Below are 18,904 nucleotides of genomic sequence, written 5' to 3'. Positions count from 1 at the left end.
TTAGTAAAATCAAAACAACTGCAAGATGGGTTAATAAAATCGATTATTTTATTTCTTAGTTTAATTATATTTATATGAATATATTATTATGTAAAACATCTACTCTATTAAATCAGAATCATGACCAATTGATAAATGATTTGTTCAACAATTACTTCTCCATATGACATACTTAAAAAATAACTAATTTTTTTTTATAATTGCATCTAAATATACTACGACTCTAACCACTTTTAATATTTGAATAATATATTTTAATAATATTATCAGTTATATTTATTCCTACAGATCAGTTAATATAAACAGTTGCCAAAAATTATATTAAATTAATATTAAAAATATGATTAAAAACATAAATACATAAATTAAATTTCCCAAAGTGCGGGTCATAATCTAGTTTTATTCATTAAATCTTCTCCTGCAAATTCACAAACTATATCCTAAAACTAAATCAGATATTTATATTTATTTAATTAACATAAAAACCCATAAAAATAAGGGAAAATTTGGATAAATACACTTCAATAAGAATATAATTTGAAAATACACCTTTGTTTAAGATTTTTTTTGAAAAATACACTTATCTATATATAAATTTACCAAATTGTCCAATCGTAATATTTATCAATTCCTATTAAACAATTTAAAAAAATATATATTTTAAAAGAAAATCGTTAGAGATAGGGAATTATTTGTGAATCCACTATTCAGAATTTCTTCCAACTCTTTAATATACACATGAAGGTAATCTTTCGATAAGACTTCAATGCTAGCAACACCATTTGTTTTTTGTGACTTTAAACTGTTGGTATGTGTTTGTTCTTCCACTGCCTTTCTTTTTTCATTACTTCTTTTTTGAATCTTGTACTCAATCTCTATATAAACAACATAAATTAAAAAATTTGTAAGATACACGAATCAAATCATTGGCTCAAACAGATTTATTGGATTTTCATGACACGTGAAAAAAGAAGAAAAAACCGATGAATAATAATCAGTGCAATTCTTTTTCATATTCAAAATCAAAAAAAAAAACACATATCCGAATACATCATATTAGCTAGAACTTACTTGGCTCCGGTAGAGAAGATGAAAATTTTGTAGAAACAAACGTGACTTGCTTTTCTTTTTTAACAATGTGACTTGTTTATATAAGTTGAAGAAAATAAAATAAAGGAAAATCTGGATAAACTTCATGATAAAGTCAATACAAGTCATAATTCACATGTTTATCTTTGTTATTGTAAAATTTAAATGGTAAAATAACATATTTATCTCAACACACATATTTACCTAATTTTAATGATATTATTTTTATTAATTTCGAATTTATATATTAATTTCGAATTATATCTTGGGTAAAAAGGTCAATTCATAATTAAGGAAGTGTATTTTTCAAAAGTTAAAATAGAAAATGCAATTATCAAATTTCAAATCCTAAATATGGTATTTTGCAAATTATCCCTAAAAATAAATCCTCTCAAAAGTGAAAACCCCTAAACCAATGATTTAGTCATTTAATTTGTCTAACTAAATAAAAATAAAACAAAAAGCAAAATACAAAGAGAAAAAGACAAAAATAGCACTAAATCAAGTTTTTGTTCCCAAACTAGCACTCAAAGTCAAAAGTCACAAAAATAGCACTTAATATTTTATCAAAAGTCACAAACTTAAGGTTTAGAGTTAAAGGGTGGGGTTTAGGATTTAGGGTTTAGGGTTTAGGGTTTAGAGTTTAGGGTTTAGGGTTTAGGGTTTAGAATTTAGGGTTTAGAGTTTAGGGTTTAGGGTTTAGAGTTTAGGGTTTAGGATTTAGGGTTTAGAGTTTAGGGTTTAGGGTTTAGGGTTTAGAGTTTATGGTTTAGGGTTTAGAGCTGAGAAATGAGGTTTTGGGGATAAGATATAAACTTAGAAAGGTGCTATTTTGGTCATTTTTGTTTTTGAGTGCTATTTTTGTGATATAAACTTAGAGATGTGCTATTTTGGACATTTGCCCAAATACAAAATCGTCTCTCACTAGTCGCTAGTCACCACTATATATACTCCCTCCGGATTTGAATATATGATGTTTTAGTTTTTTTTTCTTGTATACAAATGTATGATGTTCTACTTTTCATTAATGCATTTTGCTTTTAAAATAAAATGTAAAAAATATAAGTGGTTGAAAAAATATAAGTGGTTGAATTTTATTGGGATTCAAATAAATCTTTAAACTAACTAAAAGTAAAACCAAAAAGTATTTGATATAAGTAAGTATTTAATTTCTCTTAATATGTGTGCACAACTTTAAAGATCATATATTCAAATCCGGAGGGAGTATAATTTATCTGAAGAACTCTGCTAAAAAAAAAAACCCTCGCTCTCTCTCAAAAAACAGTCTTTCCAAGAAAGTTTCTTCCTTTTCTCTCTGGAATGGATTCTAACGAAACCCACCAACAGCAGCAGAATCGCAACGCCGCCGCCGCGTTAGCGGGTCCCACCGCCCCTTCTCAGGCCATGCACAACCGTTCATCTGTCGGGGCTCTCTCTCTGCTCCAGCCTCAACCTCTGCAAGGGGTCATGCTCGACGGATCGCCTTACTCCGCCTCCGTCGCGACCCAACGAGGACGAGGAAGACCGAGGAAGTACGCTCCTCCTGATGTCAATGTCATTGATGGCGGAGGTGCAAATGCTGGCCCACCTGCTAAACGCAAAGGTCGTCCTCTTGGCTCCCGTACTAAGCAGCCGCGCAAAGCTTCAGGTAACATTCAAAAGACTCCATCTTTCTTGATTATCCTTTTGTCTGCTTACACTTAATGTCTGTAGGAGGAGGAGGAGGAGGAGGAGGACCGCTTACAGCTCATGTCATTAACGTCAATGCTGGAGAGGTAGTAATTTGTCTCGTCTTGTGTGTACCAAAATCTTTAACCTTTAAAAGATTTTTAGTTAAAAAAGTTATCATCTTTCCATTGTACGTACTCCAGGACATAGCTATGAAGTTAGTGGCGTTTGTGAATCAAGAACCACGCGACGTCTGTATTCTCTCAGTTGCAGGAGCTGTATCCAGTGCGGTGATTCAATCTCACAATCCTTTTGGACTTGTTAAGCTTGAGGTATATATAACATTTCATGTCCTTGTGCAGGCAGTAGTACTTGCTTCTTGCTCTGATTTGAGCTCTGTTTATGTATGCATGCAGGGCCTTTATGTTATCACTAATATGTCAGGTACTTTCTCGAATACTGAGAGTAATGGTACTGTGACCAGAACTGGTAACTTGACCGTGTCTCTAGCTGGCCCTGATTTCATGGTTGTGGGGGGTTTTGTTGGTGGAATGCTTGTAGCTGGTTCACAAGTCCAGGTTACGAAACCCTTTTTGTTTTAGAAAAATAGAAAGAGAGAGAGAGATGTTAAAGTAGGGTTGAGTTCATACGTTTAGTTTGTTACTTAGTTTCTTTTGATTGTGATGATTCTGTAATCAACGAATGATCCGGTTTAGTTTCCAAGTAGGTTTCAGTTCATTTTATAAAAAAAAAATTATTTCTCATAATGTTCATCTTCCCTTGTTTTCAATAAAAAATTTGGTCAATACAAAACAAAAATCTAACTATAGTTTTCATAATCTGTTTTGACTTTTACTTATCAACGAAAACTTATCTAAATTTGTATGGTTTAATCAAAAGACTGGATTACTTCAAGTGATTCTTTGTTTAAAAGAATGTTTGTCTTAAAGAATAAGCTACTACTATAATGAATTAATCAAATAACTAGCTATTAGCTCTCGAATCAAACCATACAGCAAGCTCTCGATTCCCTTGCAAACGAATAGTACTTAACCGGATCCGGATTATTCTGTCTAGATGTTTCACTAACATGATTGTTGATGATATTAGTGTATGTATTTCTTGATATTGGCTATTATTTTTCATAAATGATTTGTACCAGCAAATTGTTTGACAAGCCGAACAAGTCGACTTGGTAGATTGTCCAAGATTTTTATGCAATCTACCAAATCGAATTGATCTCAACAGTGGGAAAGAAAAAATCTTGGACAAAACCGCCTATAGCCAAATAGAAATTTTAGGTTACTTGAATTATACGATAACACACTAAGTGGACATTAATACCATTCGTTAGATGTTCTATATTCAGGTACCTCTCTATATTCTCATCTCATTGATTAACCTCGAAACTAATTACAAATCACATGGCCAGTGAATTGGAATAATCTCGTGACATGTATGTGAGAAGAAGAGTGGATGGATATAACACGGTCGAGTGGTATAATTGTATAACCGTAGCTTGTTACAAAAAAAAAAAAAGTTAACCGGAGCTAGTTCATATGAAATCAGATGTTGAAAGTTACATTTCTGTTTATTTACAGAAAATAAAGTTGGATCTTTCTGTGTATTAACATCAGTTTGACATTCATGTTGGTCTATCTTCTTCTTTTTTTATTCATAAATTTCATAGAGTTAAAAATGAGTAAGTTAAGTTTATCAATTAGTTTGGAATCTACATAGTATATACATTTTCTCTTCTTAAATTTTATTGTTTGACAAATTTAAACATACATTATTCTCTTAGTAATTCATGTGCATTCGTTTTTATTTGAATAAAATTTTGATAAATGTTTGTGTTATTTTCTTCCTTGAATCTTCTTCTCCTGCAGATTAACAAACTATATCCTAAAAGTAAACAAGATCTTTATAGTTATTTCATTAATATGAAAAACGATAAAAAAATAAATCCCCTGAAAAGTGAAAACACCTAAGCCAATGATTTATTATTATTTTTTTTTTTTGAACACATAAGCCAATGATTTATTTTATTTAATTTTTCTAACTAAATCAAAATAAAATACAAAAGCGTCTCTCACTAGTCACTACTACTACTATATATATATATATATCTATATCTGAAGAACACTCATGTTAGCTCAAAGAACCTTCACTTTCTCACAAAAACAGAGTCTTTCCAAGAAAGTTTCTTCCTTTTTCTTCCATGGATTCTAAAGAAACCCAGCAACAGCAGAATCGCAACGCCGCCGCCCCGTTAGCGGGTCCCACCTCAACTTCTCAGGCCATGCACAACCGTTCTGATCTGCGCCAGCCTCAGCCTCAACCAGACCCGCTCGTGCTCGACGGAGCGCCTAACTCCCTCCCGGTCCAACAACCTTGGATGCTACTCGGGGTCGAGCAACTAGCACGAGCAAGAGCGAGGGCGTACGCTCCTCCGGATGGTGGAGATAGCGGCGGGGGTGCAAATGCTGGCCCGCCTGCTAGAGGTCGTTTTATTCTGACGGGTCAAAGGACTCCATCTTTCTTTCTTTCTTTTCTTGATACCCTTTTGTGATCACTGCTTACAGTTAATGTCTGTGTGTGTGCAGGAGGAGAAGAAGGATCGCTTACAGCTCATGTCATTAACATCAATGCTGGAGAGGTAACGTGTTTTGCGTACCAAATCTTGAACCTTTAAGAGATTTTAGTTCAAAAGTTATGATCTTTCCATTGTACTCACTCAGGACATAGCTGCCAAGTTAGTGGCGTTTATGAATCAAGAACCACGCCACGTCTGTGTTCTCTCAGCTTTAGGAGATGTATCTATTGCGGAGCTTCAATCTAACAATTCTCTTGGATTAGTTAAGTATGAGGTATAACATTTCATGTCCTTTTTGGTCTGATTTGAGCTCTGTTTAGGTATTGTGTGTGATCTGTTTTTTTTTTTGCTGTGTTTATATATCCAGGGCCCATATGTTATCACTAATATGTCAGGTACTTTCTCGAATACTGAGAGTAATGGTACTGTGACCAGAACTGGTAACTTGAACGTGTCTCTGGCTGGTCCTGATTTCAAGATTGTGGGGGGTTGTGTTGGTGGAATGCTTGTAGCTGGATCACCAGTCCAGGTTACTTACTCCATTTCTCAAACCCTTTATACGTCGAGTTAGTTAACGGAGCCCTTCAAGAGACTTGACTTTCGTTCTGGTTTTTGCTTTTATATATATAGGTCATTGTTGGAAGCTTTGTACCAGAGGGAGTGAAACTGAGCGCAGCTTCAGCACCAGACAATGTGTTGAACTCAAGTGGTGGTGGTGGACCAGGATTACCTCAGTCTCAGGGACCAAGCGAGTCATCAGAGGAAAATGATAGTACATCTCCTGGCAACAATCCTCAATAAGCAAATGGTTCACGGGTCGTGCTCACTGGGGGGTTTTCTTCTCTGTTCCATCAGAATTGTCCATAAGTAGATTGATCTTTCTTACTCTCTTGTCTTCTTCTTGTTCATACTTCTCTTCAATGTAGAAGAGAGAGAAAGATGTTAAAGTAGGGTTGAGTTCATACTTTTAGTTTGTTACTTAGTTTCTTTTGATTGTGTGATGATTCTGTAATCAACGAATGATCCGGGTTGGTTTCCTAGAGGTTTCAGTTCATTTTTTTTTCATAATATACATCGTCTCTCTGTTTTCAATTAAAAAATTGGTCAGTACAAACCAAAAAACTAGCTATAATTTTCTTAATCGGTTTGACTTTTACTTATGAACGAAAACTTATCTAAATTTGTTGTATGGCTTAATAATAATGAATTTTTTTTGTTCTGAGAACCAACTCTCATTAATCAAAAGTCCAACACACATGCAAAGTCCAAAAGCAATATTAAATTTAAACCCTTACTAACGGAGGGTTAGTTTTTAGTCCATAACTCCGGTTAAAGTTATGGAGATTAAATCTGTACGGATCTCAACAAAATTAACATGCAATTTTTTTGGAACCACTGGTCTTTCAGACATGTAATTGATTCATCTATGATTGTGTCGCATATAAAAAAAAAAAGAAGCAAACTCGTATTTTCCTCCTTAAATCTTTTTTTGGTAAAATGTATATTCGCTAGGCTAAGTATTGAAATCAGCATCTAATTATTATTCTATTAGAGCATCATTATCCCACATACTCATTTAGGATCTCTTATTTAGTTTTTAATACTTTTAAGTAATAAAGGTATGTTAAGAGACTCCGTTAAGAGACCCGAACATTTATGTGTTCCAATGCAAATCTCTTAAATAAGAGTTCTTAAAAAAAAAATTATTAAATATTTTTTAGAGAAATTAGGCTCTATATGCATGCAATAACTCAAAATTAACTAAATGCCCACGACACTGTTGAACTTTCTTAATCCCCATTTGACCCCTACTAATCTATGACTCTAAATGGGAGCATACATGATATTGTGTCAGATGAAATAATGACTCTACGATCGTACACTACGTATACATATGGTGAGAGAATTATTTCATTTTTTATTAGAATTTTGTAGCAGGTGAAGAATCCATTGGTTGGAGAATTAACACTTTTTGTAGAGAGAACAATTTCATAGAGCCATCGTCACGATCTTTGATTTCTTCCTATACCTTTAATGATAAATATCTAGACGACGATGACCTATGGCGATGATCGATTCTGCTGCAACTGCTCGTGCCCAGTTCTCCTACCTCCTCTGTCGCATGGAAATCTCCTAAGCTCCTTGTTGTTAGGTATCTAAATTTCAGTTCTCCTTTAATAATTGTTTCTAACCTTCCTTCACAATCGAAGCTTTTTCAAATTCCAAATCATAATTGTAGCTCTAATCAGAGGTCACACGAGCCGCTGCATCCGAATAAAATGGCCAGATCTCGTGGGTGTCCTGCATGAGTTGAACGGTGAGAGTCCGCTACCGATCTTCCTCTCCTGCAGCGCCGTCTTCGTCTCAGTTTTTTTATCACCTGATGTTAGATGCATTATCTTAGTCATTTGGTTTGACTTTTATGTTAGCCTAAATTATATTAGTTATCTGATGACAAGATTTGTTAGATGTTAGGTTCTGTTGTTAAATCATATCTAGTTACATTGTTAATGGTCGCTTAGCATGGTGTTAGGTGCTACAACCGATGTATATCTAGTTACATTCTTTTATGGTCGCTTAGCATGGTGTTAGGCGCTACAACCGATGTTAGACGTAAAATGCATTGTTAGAGGTTATTATATGGTATTGTCGGCTTACTGTTAGCCCTCATGAGATTCTATTGAGTACATGGAGTATGTGTTAAATTTTTGAACTTGTCCCAGCGAACAATATTTACATTATGTTGGAACAACAATCAGATTAACATAAAAAATTATGTTACTTGTTAAACCAAAAAGATAGATAATATAATTGATATATTATAAATCTTTTGGCTTAAAGGTTAATGGTTTTGTTAAATGTGAGTGACTGACCAATGTTTATCTTATATATGAAGAGTTTTTGTTAGATGATACTTGGTTTGTTACATGCTACAAATTAAGTTACCATTAACTGATAAAAGTTTGGTTAAAATATACAGATGATATTTCTAATACCGATAAACAATACAGATTAGTGTCAGCTAACGAAATGTTTTACCGCTAAATCATAGTGTTATACTTTGGTTTTGGAACTCCAGCGGACTTACTATTGCATCAAGAAGCATATGTTCTTAATCATTTGTTAGATTGTTCGCGCATCTTTTGAACAAGCGAGTTGCTAAAGAGAATGTTGCGCTTGAGCTCTTTCACATGTTGTTAATTAAACGACCTTAAGTTCCACCAAAATGCGATGAAGTACAAAAAGATAAAAAGAAGATGCTTTGAAAGAAAAATACAGACCATTTATCTAACACCGGCAAACATCACATATTTGTTTTTGCTAAGCTATGGTGTTATATATCATCTAAAATATCATGCATCCGATAACTACAATGTTAACCGTTATAGTATATTTTATATATAACACAATATATTAGTTGCTACATTAAAACATCAATTTCATAAAAGTAAAATACGAAGGTGGATATTACGATTTAATCTTCCAAATCTGTCTCTTTCTTTTTCAACACAAATCTTTTTTACCAGTTTGTGCTCCATAGCCTCCATAAACATCATCGCTTTTCTCTTTTTCTTTTTTGAATCTCAAATTACATATGAAAAATAGAAGGAGAATCGTTAGTCGACCGAAGAGTATATATATATATATATAAATTGATTAAACAATAAAAATTGATCATTTGTGAAAAATATCAATACGCAAAGGACAAAGGAGTAGAAAAAAATTTGTTGATGAAGAGTTAAGAAAGAGGAAGAAGATGATTGTGATGTTTTACTGCAATGAAAAAGTAATATATTAAAGGCATAAAAATATGGTTTAGAATCAGTGTGCTGGCACACCTAGAGATGAATAGAGACATATGCCAAATCTATGAAATCGTAGACATAAGGGTATTATGGGAACAATACTGCCAAAATTCTACAGTGAATTGGAGTTTTATGGCTCTTAGGACATTTACTTAATATTGGCTCATAAAAGGTATATACAGCCAATTATCTCTTTTTAGAGAACTTAAAATTTATTGATTAAATAAAACATATTAAAAGAGTAACATTTTAAACATAGATTTTGAAATAAAATCATAAAAACAAAGATTAGTAAAATATGTGTAGCAATTGTTTTAGATTTTTATAAAAAAGAAAGAACAAGAGTGTTGTGAATAAAAAGAGTGAATGGTGATTAAAGAGAGAACAAGAATGTTGTGAAACTTTATATGAACTTTGAATAGAAAGAGATTATGAATCTTGTGCTGTGAAGTTACTTGGTATGGATTTTGAATCAAAACTTTCAATCAAGAACAGAAAGAGAGACATGATCCAACAACAAACACTACACCGAGAACATTTACATGCAAATAAACAGATATATCTTTTGTTCAACATCATTTTCCTTAGTTCAACCATCATTTTATTTATTATATTACATATATAGAGTAGTATTATGTTCGAATTGTCACAACTGAAACAAAAACAAAAACATATTAAAAAAACGATAGAACAATCATTCTTCTTATGGGGTTAGCAGGATCAGTCCTAGACTTGGGTGGCAGCATCAGAAATATGATGGAGATGCAAGCCATGGAGAAGCTAAGAGGGAATCGTTGAATGACAAAGAAAAATAATGCTAATGAAGAGAATATTTCATATTAGTCTTACTTTACATTATTAAACAAACACAAGAATCCAACCATTCCGCTAAAGGGTCTTGGGTTTTCACCAAAGATCATGTTCTTGTACGTGGAATCAAGAAACAGAGCATAGAGCATAAAGATGAAACCTTTACAAGAAACAGAGCATACCGGGATTCTATCAGGGTACTTCTCCCTGATCCTATCAGCTTCAGCTTTCCTCTTTTTTATACACAAAAAAAAAAACATCTCGAAGAATCAGATATGGACACCAAACACATATATATATGTACATGCTTATAAACCTAAGATAGAAAGACAAACCGTAATCGTTGTCAAGCTTAAAGCTGCTGCCTTTGTTCATCTTTACTCGCTGAGAATTTACACCAAAAAGAAGGATATCGCCATTGCATCATCTACATAATCATCAAACACAGAAAGAGTGAGAAAGACAAAAAACTCACGCAAGCTCTCTTCATAAAGCCAGTGAATGCAATAAAACAGAACAAAAAAAAACTTATGGATCTATCCATATCTTCAAATGTATCAGAAACACGTAAACCCATATGTTAAATCACTAAAGACAGTGGTTCCATCATCTTTCCAAGCAGAGCACAAGACCTTAAACACAAGAAAAGAAAAGACTTTGGATCAAATGCTACTATGGACCATTTGGGGTCCAAAAAATCTCATTTAGACCCGTCCTTTTTTCTTTTCATTTTGTATTTAAATTTAAATAGAAATTTAAGTAAAATAACTAAAAAACCTAAAGACTTAAACATATTTACTTAACCATGCCATTATTATCCGATCCAGAATCCGACCCACCCGAAACCCGACCCAACTAACCTAAATCTTCTTCTTCTTCTTCCCCCTTTCTTCTCCATCGATAGTTTTTATTTTTTAAAAATAAAATCAAAAAAAAATTTCAATTATCCGCTAATTTTCTCTTTCTTATACCAAATCGATCAACCCATAATCATATTCAATCAATTATAACTTACCCAGAATCAAATTTCATCTTTTACGTACTAGATTCAAAATAAAAAAAACGCAGAGTATTACTAGTATAACTAGTACAACTCAAATTAGTACAACTAGTATAACTAAAACAAGTATAACTAGTACAAATAGATTGAGTATAACTAATATAACTGGTACAAATACAATGCATATAACTAGTACAACTTTGCAATTAATATGATGATATTTGGTTTTTGTTGTCAGTGCTATAGAAGATGATAATGCAGAATCAATAAAAATATTGGTATAATCCTCCTGCTTATATGTGTCAAAATATGTTAATAATTTTTTTTCGATAATATTTAATTTGGATAATGACTTTGTTTTACTAGTTATACTAGTGTACTATTTAGGAAAAAAATGTATCTTCATTCTTTATGTTCTAGTAGCAAAAGAAGGCGGCTGCAAAGCTTAGGGGTGGACGTTCGGGTACCCATTCGGATTCAGTTCGTATCTATTTGGATTTTGTGTTTTCGGGTTTAAAGATTCTGTCTCCGTTTAAATTATTCAAATAAATTTTAAATTCATATATAATTTAAATTTCTCAAAATCTATAAATAAAAATAATATATAACATAAAATTTTGAATAATGTATGCTAAAATACCTATACTTAACCTAAAAATTAGTTTAGCTTGAAAATTTGGATGGAGAATCAATCAATAGACATTTTAAGTATTTTGGTGTTTTGAGTTAGCTATTTTAGATATTTATTTTTGACTATTTGTATATATTTTTAAATATTTTAGACAATTTCAAAATATCTTATACATTTTAGATATTTTTTTGGATATTATATCTAAAAATAGCTAACATATTCAGGTACATAATTCTAATTTGGATATATTCGGGTATCTATAATATTTCAGTTTGGATCGGGTTCGGTTATGGTTCTTTAGATACCAAAATTTTGAACCCGTTCGGATATTTAACTAATTTCGGTTCGGGTACGGTACTACTTTTTGGATCGTATTTGGTTCGGTTATTCGGGTTCTCGGATTTTTTGCCCAACCCTAGCAAAGCCAGAAAAAGTTATAGTAGGTTCAGGCCCGTCTTTGGGCAAGTGCAAGTGGTGCTTATGCATGTAGACCCGCCCGTAATAAACAAATGAACATATAATATAAATGTATTTAAAATGTTTAACTTATTCTCAACTTCAATTAAATTAATTTTCATGTTTTTACTAAAATAATTTATCAAGTTATTTTATTATTTATTTTAAAAATCGTAAAACTTATTTAATTATTAAAATTTCTATAGAAGATTATTATTTTGCTTTCTTTCAACTATAGTTTTAGTTTTATTAAAATAATTTATCAACTATGATTTTCTATAGACATTACACATATTTGGAGAATATTTTAATGTTATCAATAGTAATATACCTCCATCAAGAAAATGGCATCACTTAATTATGAGATGTATAATTTCCTTTATTGATTGTTTCTAGCATATGAAAATGCTAGAAAAGAGAATGATGTAGAACCAATAAGACATACTGGTCTAATCTCTTCTGCTTGCATGTGTCAAATATATGAATAGTATATTTTTAATAATATTTGATTTGGAATTGATACGTTTATAAGTTATACTAGTTGTATGATTTTCGGAAAAAAAATCATCTTTATTTTTTTAGTTTCGAGGTGAAAAAGCTAGATGCGGAGCCAGAAAATTCTTCAACCATTGCTCTAAAGACACGAATCACCGGAAAGAAGAAAAAGATTGGGTTTGATGTATGATTTTTGTTTTTTTTGCAAATAATTGTTTTAATCGTGATGTATTAATACAATTGTTATCGACAATTGTACAATTTTAATTTGTTTATCAAGATAATAATAGCTATTAGAAAGAAAAAAATTGCAACAAATAATACAAATAATCGGTAAAAATATTAATTAAGAATTACTTACCAAAATAAATCATTTTAATCAAATATTTTTTTTAAATTGCATTTAATTAGTAAATGATATAAATCAGCAGTTGTAAATGATTCATATTTTTGAATAACTTCTTAAAATTGATACTAATTTTGTGTAAAATGAAATGATGCAAATAATTTATATTTTTACATATTTAAATGGGATGATATATTTAAGTTACAACATGATGCATATTTAAAATAATACTAAATAAAATAACAAGTAGTTGTACCAGTTTTCTAGTTGTACCGACTGTAGATAGTTGTACTAGTTTTTGAGTTGTACCAGTTTGTGCATAGTTGTACTTTGGCAGTGAAATCATAAAATATTAGTTGTACCACATAATAAATACATTTACCTCAGTTGTATCACTTATTTATGTTTACAAGTCTTTGCCCGGTTACAATGAAATCATCAATTTTGTAAAACTACATTTCATGTATGTTTTCCAAAAATTATGTGGACAAATAAGTTAACAAACATTAAAAGTATAAGGTAAATCATGTAAACTTATGGAATTGTGTAATAGTTTTTATATTTTTTTTAAAACTTCAAATTAAATTAAGAGAAACTTTATGAGTACATACCAACTGGGATATATGATTGTTTTTCTCATATGAAATACCAAATTGGTTTTGTTAATTTCTGAAACGTCGAAGTTGTACTAGTTATACTAGTAATACTCGTCTAATATATAATAAAAGTTATATACATATATATATATATTGTTTATATGTCTAGTTATAAGGGTTGTCCCAATATTTTCACATCATAGCTTTATAAAATATGTTCGATGTTTGATTATCATAAAAATATGGCTAATATAGTTAATAACCTTAAAAGTATACAATACATAATATAAAATTAAATTTGTAATGCAATAATTTAACAAAGAATTGAAAAATCTTAAATGAATTAGATGACATTTTTGTCATCATATACCAATTAGAATTTTTTTTTTTTTCATGTGTAAATTATAACATTTGTATACTAATTATATAATTTTTTAAAATGTTTAGTTTTACGAGTTATACTAGTTTTACCAACTCGAATGAGAGAATGAGATAACGAAGATTGTGTGGATGTGAGTGGCTGAGATTAAAGAAAGAGAAGGAGGGAGAATTAGATATGTATGAAGTTGTATGACCAAGATTAAAACATAGATGTGACGATCCAATGGCTCATATTACTCTTTTATTAATGGCAAAATCGTCATTTCCCTTTAATTGGTCCATGTAGATTATTTTTGGATGCTCTAGATTTTTTTTTGACCATTTGGTCTATAAGAGATTTTTGTCCAAAGACTTTAAGGAAAACAATTTATGTGAAACCTGCAGGACAATGGAAACCATTATGTGAAATTTGTACTACAAGTATAAAAAGATTGGAGCTTTAATAGAAACAAGACTTCATTCAGTAGGATACTCGAGTTACAGCTACAAAGCAAGACACTTGAAAAGGGTTATCGCAGAAATAAAAAAAGGAGCAAACTTTGTGAGACTCCAATTTGGCAAAGGAGTGGTTTCAAAGAATTAAAGAAAGGATCTCAGCTCTCACCAAGCAGAGGAGGCAACCGAAACGTGACTCATTAGATTTCCAGAGAACAAGAGACGACTCAAAGACTTCGATGGAGAAAACAGCTCCTGAGATGGCTCCAACCGCAGCTCCTCAGATGAAACCACTCTCTGCTCCAAGCAATGTTCCCACTGAAAAAGAAGATCAAAAAGGAAACAACTTTATCAGCTTTACATAAACCCCAAGAGCCAAGACTTTAATTGATCAAATCAATCCAAAAGGAATATACTTTTCACCCCCACAGTGACTAAACTGGGATACAATGACGGAAAGAACAAGTTTTGAAATGTGCATAGAAGACGAGAGGCAGACTTAGAGCGAAGAAGAAGGTCAAGATCGCCGAGAGAATTGTGCCAAGAACAGCAGAGACGAGGAAACGACATGCGTCTTTGATCCGTTTGTGGGTTTTGGGCTTGACTCCGGTCATTTCCATAAAGTCCATCAACAGTGCCTTCTTCGTTTGGGCTGAAAGCTGACTAAAGCCCAATCTTGCTGCTAGGTCGTTTTGACGGTTATATTGGCCTAACAGCTTTATCTTCTTTGGTGTGACTGCGAACCAGTAACAGACTAAGATCAGCTGAGAAAAGGCGATTCACAGAAGGAGAACTGGAGTAGAAGAAACTTCGGTGACGTCGCTGTAACAGGATCTGATTACTGGTGGTGTATTTCGGAGGTAACAAACAGCTTGTCTTCTCCGGTGTGTTTAGAAGAGGCTTGTATTGTTGTTACCGGAACTTTATACCGATTCTAGTGAAGTTGCTTGAGAGTTTCGATCTCTCCCTGGACAGTAGGAAACGAAGTCCGGGTTAACAAATCTTGTGTGCTCTGTTTACGATTCTTGGTCTCGCAATCACAAACAAACGATCGAGTTACATAAGAATCTAGATCAAATCTAATCAAGCAATCGAAGCTATAATCAACAAGTTGTATCAGAGCTGTGGTTTGGTGCTTGATTGGATTGATTGAGGTTAATCAAGGAGGATGACTATAACTACGGAGCTGGATCCTACTCGAGGTCGGTTCGAGATGGATAAGTTTGATGGAAAAGGTGACTTTGGGATGTGGAAGTATAAGCTTCTTGGTCAGCTTGATATCCAGGGGCTAGCATCGGCTCTTGATGAAAATGCTACTCTTTACAAGGACTCAGAGAAGCTTGAAGAAGGAGCTGAACCAGTCTTGGATCCAGTTAAGGTTGCTAAAGATACTAGAGTGAAGAATCTCACTGGAACGTGTCTTAGCGATATGATACTAAGGAAAGTCATGCATGAGCGTACTGCTTATGGCATGTGGAAAGCTCTTGAACGAGATTATCAGACCAAGTCTCTACCTAACATGATCGATCTAAAGCAACAGTTTGCTAGCTTTGAGATGGAGGAGAGTAAAAGTATGGAAGAGAATATGGATATGTTTCTCAAGCTAGTAGGAGATCTAGCCAGTCTCAACATAAATGTGAGTGATGAAGACCAAGCTATACAGCTTCTAACGAGTCTTCCAGCTCAGTATGAAGCTCTTGTGCATACTCTAAAATATGGAACTGGCAAGGAGACTCTTACAGTTAGAGAAGTAACTGCTTCATCTTACTCAAAGGAGATTGAGTTAAGGCAGAGAGGTCTATTGAACAAAGGAAAGTTTAGTTCAGAAGGCTTATATGTCGAATCAAGAGGGAGGTCTAGCAAGAAGGGTGATAGGAACAACAACCGTCCTAATAAAGGAAGATCAAAGTCTAGAGATTACAGATCCAAATCTAAACCAAGGTATAATAAGGAGCAGAAGACTGGGTGCTTTATATGTGGCAAAGATGGCCATTGGAAGCGTGAGTGTCCCCAAAGATACAACAAACAACAGGGAAATGGTGATTCAGCTAACTCTGTGTCAGAACCCAAGCAACCTCTAGTGCTTACTGTGAGCACTCAAGACTCCAAGAACGAGTGGGTTCTAGACTCAGGCTGCTCATTTCACATGACTCCACAGAAGGAGGAGTTGTTTGATTTCAAAGAGCATGATGGTGGAAAGGTCCTAATGGCTAACAACACTCATTGCGAAGTTAAAGGTATTGCGAAGATTAAGATTTGTAACTCAGATGGAAGGGAGGTTATACTTACGGATGTTCGATACATGCCAAGAATAAGCAGAAACCTAATATCCTATGGTATGCTTGAAAAAGCTGGATGTTCCTACACGGGTGAAGACTATAAGATTATTTTCTACAAGAACGGAGAAAAGGTTATCTCTGGAAGGTATCAAGATGGACTATACTATCTGATTGGTGATGTGTCCAAAGCCGAAGCCAATATTGGAAGAGCAGAGCCAAACGTTACTGATCTGTGGCACTCAAGGCTTGGACACATGAGTTTAGCAAACATGAATGCTCTGGTCAACAAAGGTTATTTTCAAATCAAGGACGTTGAAGACTTAAAGTTTTGCGAGAGCTGTGTTTTGGGAAAGTCTCACAAACAAAGTTTTCCGAAGGTTAAGCATACAACCAAAGGGATTCTTGACTATGTTCATTCAGATCTTTGGGGTTCCCCTTCAACTCCAGAAAGACTTGGTGGTTGTAAGTATTTCGTGAGTTTCATTGATGATTACTCTAAGAAGGTTTGGGTTTATTTTCTAAGAACCAAGGATGAAGCTTTTGAAAGGTTCAAGGAGTGGAAAATAGAGGTAGAGAATCAAACAGGAAATAAACTCAAGTGTCTCAGAACCGACAATGGTTTAGAATTCTGAAATCACAAGTTTGATCAACTCTGCAAGGATACATGGGTTAAAAGACACCGCACCTGCACCTATACATCTCAACAGAATGGGGCTTCTGAAAGAATGAATCGAACAATTATGGATAAGGTTAGGAGCATGTTAGCAGAGACGGGTTTGGGTTCAGAATTTTGGGGTGAGGCTACTTCTACAGCGGTTTATCTAATCAACCGAACACTAGGCTCAAGTATTGATTTTGAATTACCAGAAGAGAGATGGTCAGGAGGCAAGGTTGATTTGTCTCATCTAAGAAGATTTGGATGTTCTGCATACGTACATAAGGTTCAAGAAAAGACAAGTCCTAGAGCTATAAAGGGAGTATTTGTTGGTTATCCGTTTAGGGTCAAAGGCTACAGAGTTTGGATTCAGGAAGAAGGAAAGTGTACCACCAGTCGGAATGTTGTGTTTCATGAGCAAGAACTGTTTAAAGACACATCTAAAAGCTCAAATGATAACAACACTGAAAGGGTTAGATCAGAGTCAAAGAAAGAAGGAAAGCGAGTCAGTTTTAGTGATGATTTGATTCAGGGACCTTCATCTGGAAATTTTGAAACTGGAGAGACGTCTAATATGATTGAATATGATAATGAAAGCTCACAGGGGTCAGAATCAGATGGAGACTCAGATTCAGAACCAGATGGTGGTATTGTGGTAAGCTCTGGAAATGTCTCATTGGATAACTATGTTCTAGCCAGAGACCAGGAAAGAAGACAAAATGTTAAAGCACCATCGAGATTTGATGATGCGAGTTTGGTTACTTATGCCTTCAGTGTTGCTGAAGAATTAGATATTGATGAGCCAAGGTCCTATGCCGAAGCAATGAAGACTAAAGAAAGGAAGTTTTGGGATAATGCAGCTAAGGAAGAAATGGTTTCTCTGGAAAAGAATAGAACATGGGACTTGATTGAGAGACCTAAGGATCAAAAGACGATTGGATGCAGATGGATCTTTAAGCTAAAACCGGGTATTCTAGGAGTGGAAGACAAGCGGTTTAAAGGAAGGGTTGTAGCTAAAGGATACTCTCAAAAGGAAGGAATAGACTATAATGAAATTTTCTCACCAGTGGTTAAACATGTTTCGATTCGTAGCTTCTTATCACTGGTGGTAAATTTCGATATGGAGCTAGAGCAGATGGATGTTAAGACAACCTTTCTACATGGTGACTTAGAAGAAATGATTCTAATGGAACATCCTGAGGGATTTATTGTAAAAGGAAATGAGGACAAGGTATGTCTACTAAGGAAGTATCTCTACGGTCTGAAACAGTCACCGAGACAGTGGAATCTGAAATTTGATAGTTTTATGAAGAAGCAGATGTTCATCAGAAGCGAGTTTGACTCATGTGTGTACATGAATGACATCAACACAAAGAAGGTAGTTTATTTACTACTCTATGTTGATGACACGCTCATAGCCTCTGGAAACAAATCTGCGATTCAGTCTCTGAAGGACAGTTTGAGTGGAGAGTTTGAAATGAAAGATTTAGGGAAAGCCTCTATAATTCTTGGAATGGAGCACTCGAGATATGAAGAAGGGAATTCTAGTGTTATCACAAGAGAAGTATCTACTGAAGGTTCTAAACACTTTTGGAATGTCTGACGCTAGATCAGTGGTTACACCTACGGTTTCTCATTTCAAACTAAGGAGTCTACATCCT

General features: G+C 33.7%; 2 protein-coding genes across 3 annotated transcripts; both read left to right on the top strand.

Moving 5' to 3' along the window:
- Positions 1 to 2,315: 2,315 nt before the first annotated feature.
- On the top strand, positions 2,316 to 3,689 carry LOC106398566 (AT-hook motif nuclear-localized protein 13-like). The gene is made up of 4 exons (XM_013839099.3): positions 2,316 to 2,737; positions 2,803 to 2,864; positions 2,961 to 3,089; positions 3,174 to 3,689. Exons 1-4 carry the CDS (start codon positions 2,410 to 2,412, stop codon positions 3,357 to 3,359), a joined length of 705 nt encoding a protein of 234 aa, XP_013694553.2. The 5' UTR covers positions 2,316 to 2,409; the 3' UTR covers positions 3,360 to 3,689.
- A 594-nt stretch (positions 3,690 to 4,283) lies between these two features.
- Positions 4,284 to 7,563, top strand: LOC106400832 (AT-hook motif nuclear-localized protein 13-like). Of its 2 annotated transcripts, XM_022700349.2 has the most exons (6): positions 4,284 to 5,261; positions 5,364 to 5,416; positions 5,499 to 5,627; positions 5,721 to 5,748; positions 5,832 to 5,882; positions 5,984 to 7,563. In XM_022700349.2, the coding sequence occupies exons 1-6, from the start codon at positions 4,979 to 4,981 to the stop codon at positions 6,121 to 6,123; spliced, it is 684 nt and encodes a 227-aa protein (XP_022556070.1). In that variant the 5' UTR covers positions 4,284 to 4,978; the 3' UTR covers positions 6,124 to 7,563. The 2 variants fall into 2 exon arrangements, with proteins under 2 accessions (XP_022556070.1, XP_022556069.1); XM_022700348.2 differs by having other exon boundaries at positions 4,293 to 5,261; positions 5,721 to 5,882; positions 5,984 to 7,562.
- The last annotated feature ends 11,341 nt before the right edge of the window (positions 7,564 to 18,904 follow it).

This window comes from Brassica napus, chromosome C5, assembly GCF_020379485.1.
Source record: "Brassica napus cultivar Da-Ae chromosome C5, Da-Ae, whole genome shotgun sequence".
Classification (NCBI taxonomy): Eukaryota; Viridiplantae; Streptophyta; class Magnoliopsida; order Brassicales; family Brassicaceae; genus Brassica; species Brassica napus.
Note: the sequence above shows the minus strand (reverse complement) of the source record. Positions and strands in the feature narration are given on the sequence as shown.

Coding starts and splice junctions, on each gene's coding strand:
- LOC106398566 (XM_013839099.3), top strand. CDS start 2,410: ATGGATTCTAACGAAACCCACCAACAGCAGCAGAATCGCAACGCCGCC. Junction 2,738..2,802: donor GCAGCCGCGCAAAGCTTCAG/GTAACATTCAAA, acceptor TAATGTCTGTAG/GAGGAGGAGGAGGAGGAGGA. Junction 3,090..3,173: donor TTGGACTTGTTAAGCTTGAG/GTATATATAACA, acceptor GTATGCATGCAG/GGCCTTTATGTTATCACTAA.
- LOC106400832 (XM_022700348.2), top strand. CDS start 4,979: ATGGATTCTAAAGAAACCCAGCAACAGCAGAATCGCAACGCCGCCGCC. Junction 5,628..5,720: donor TTGGATTAGTTAAGTATGAG/GTATAACATTTC, acceptor TTATATATCCAG/GGCCCATATGTTATCACTAA. Junction 5,883..5,983: donor TAGCTGGATCACCAGTCCAG/GTTACTTACTCC, acceptor TTATATATATAG/GTCATTGTTGGAAGCTTTGT.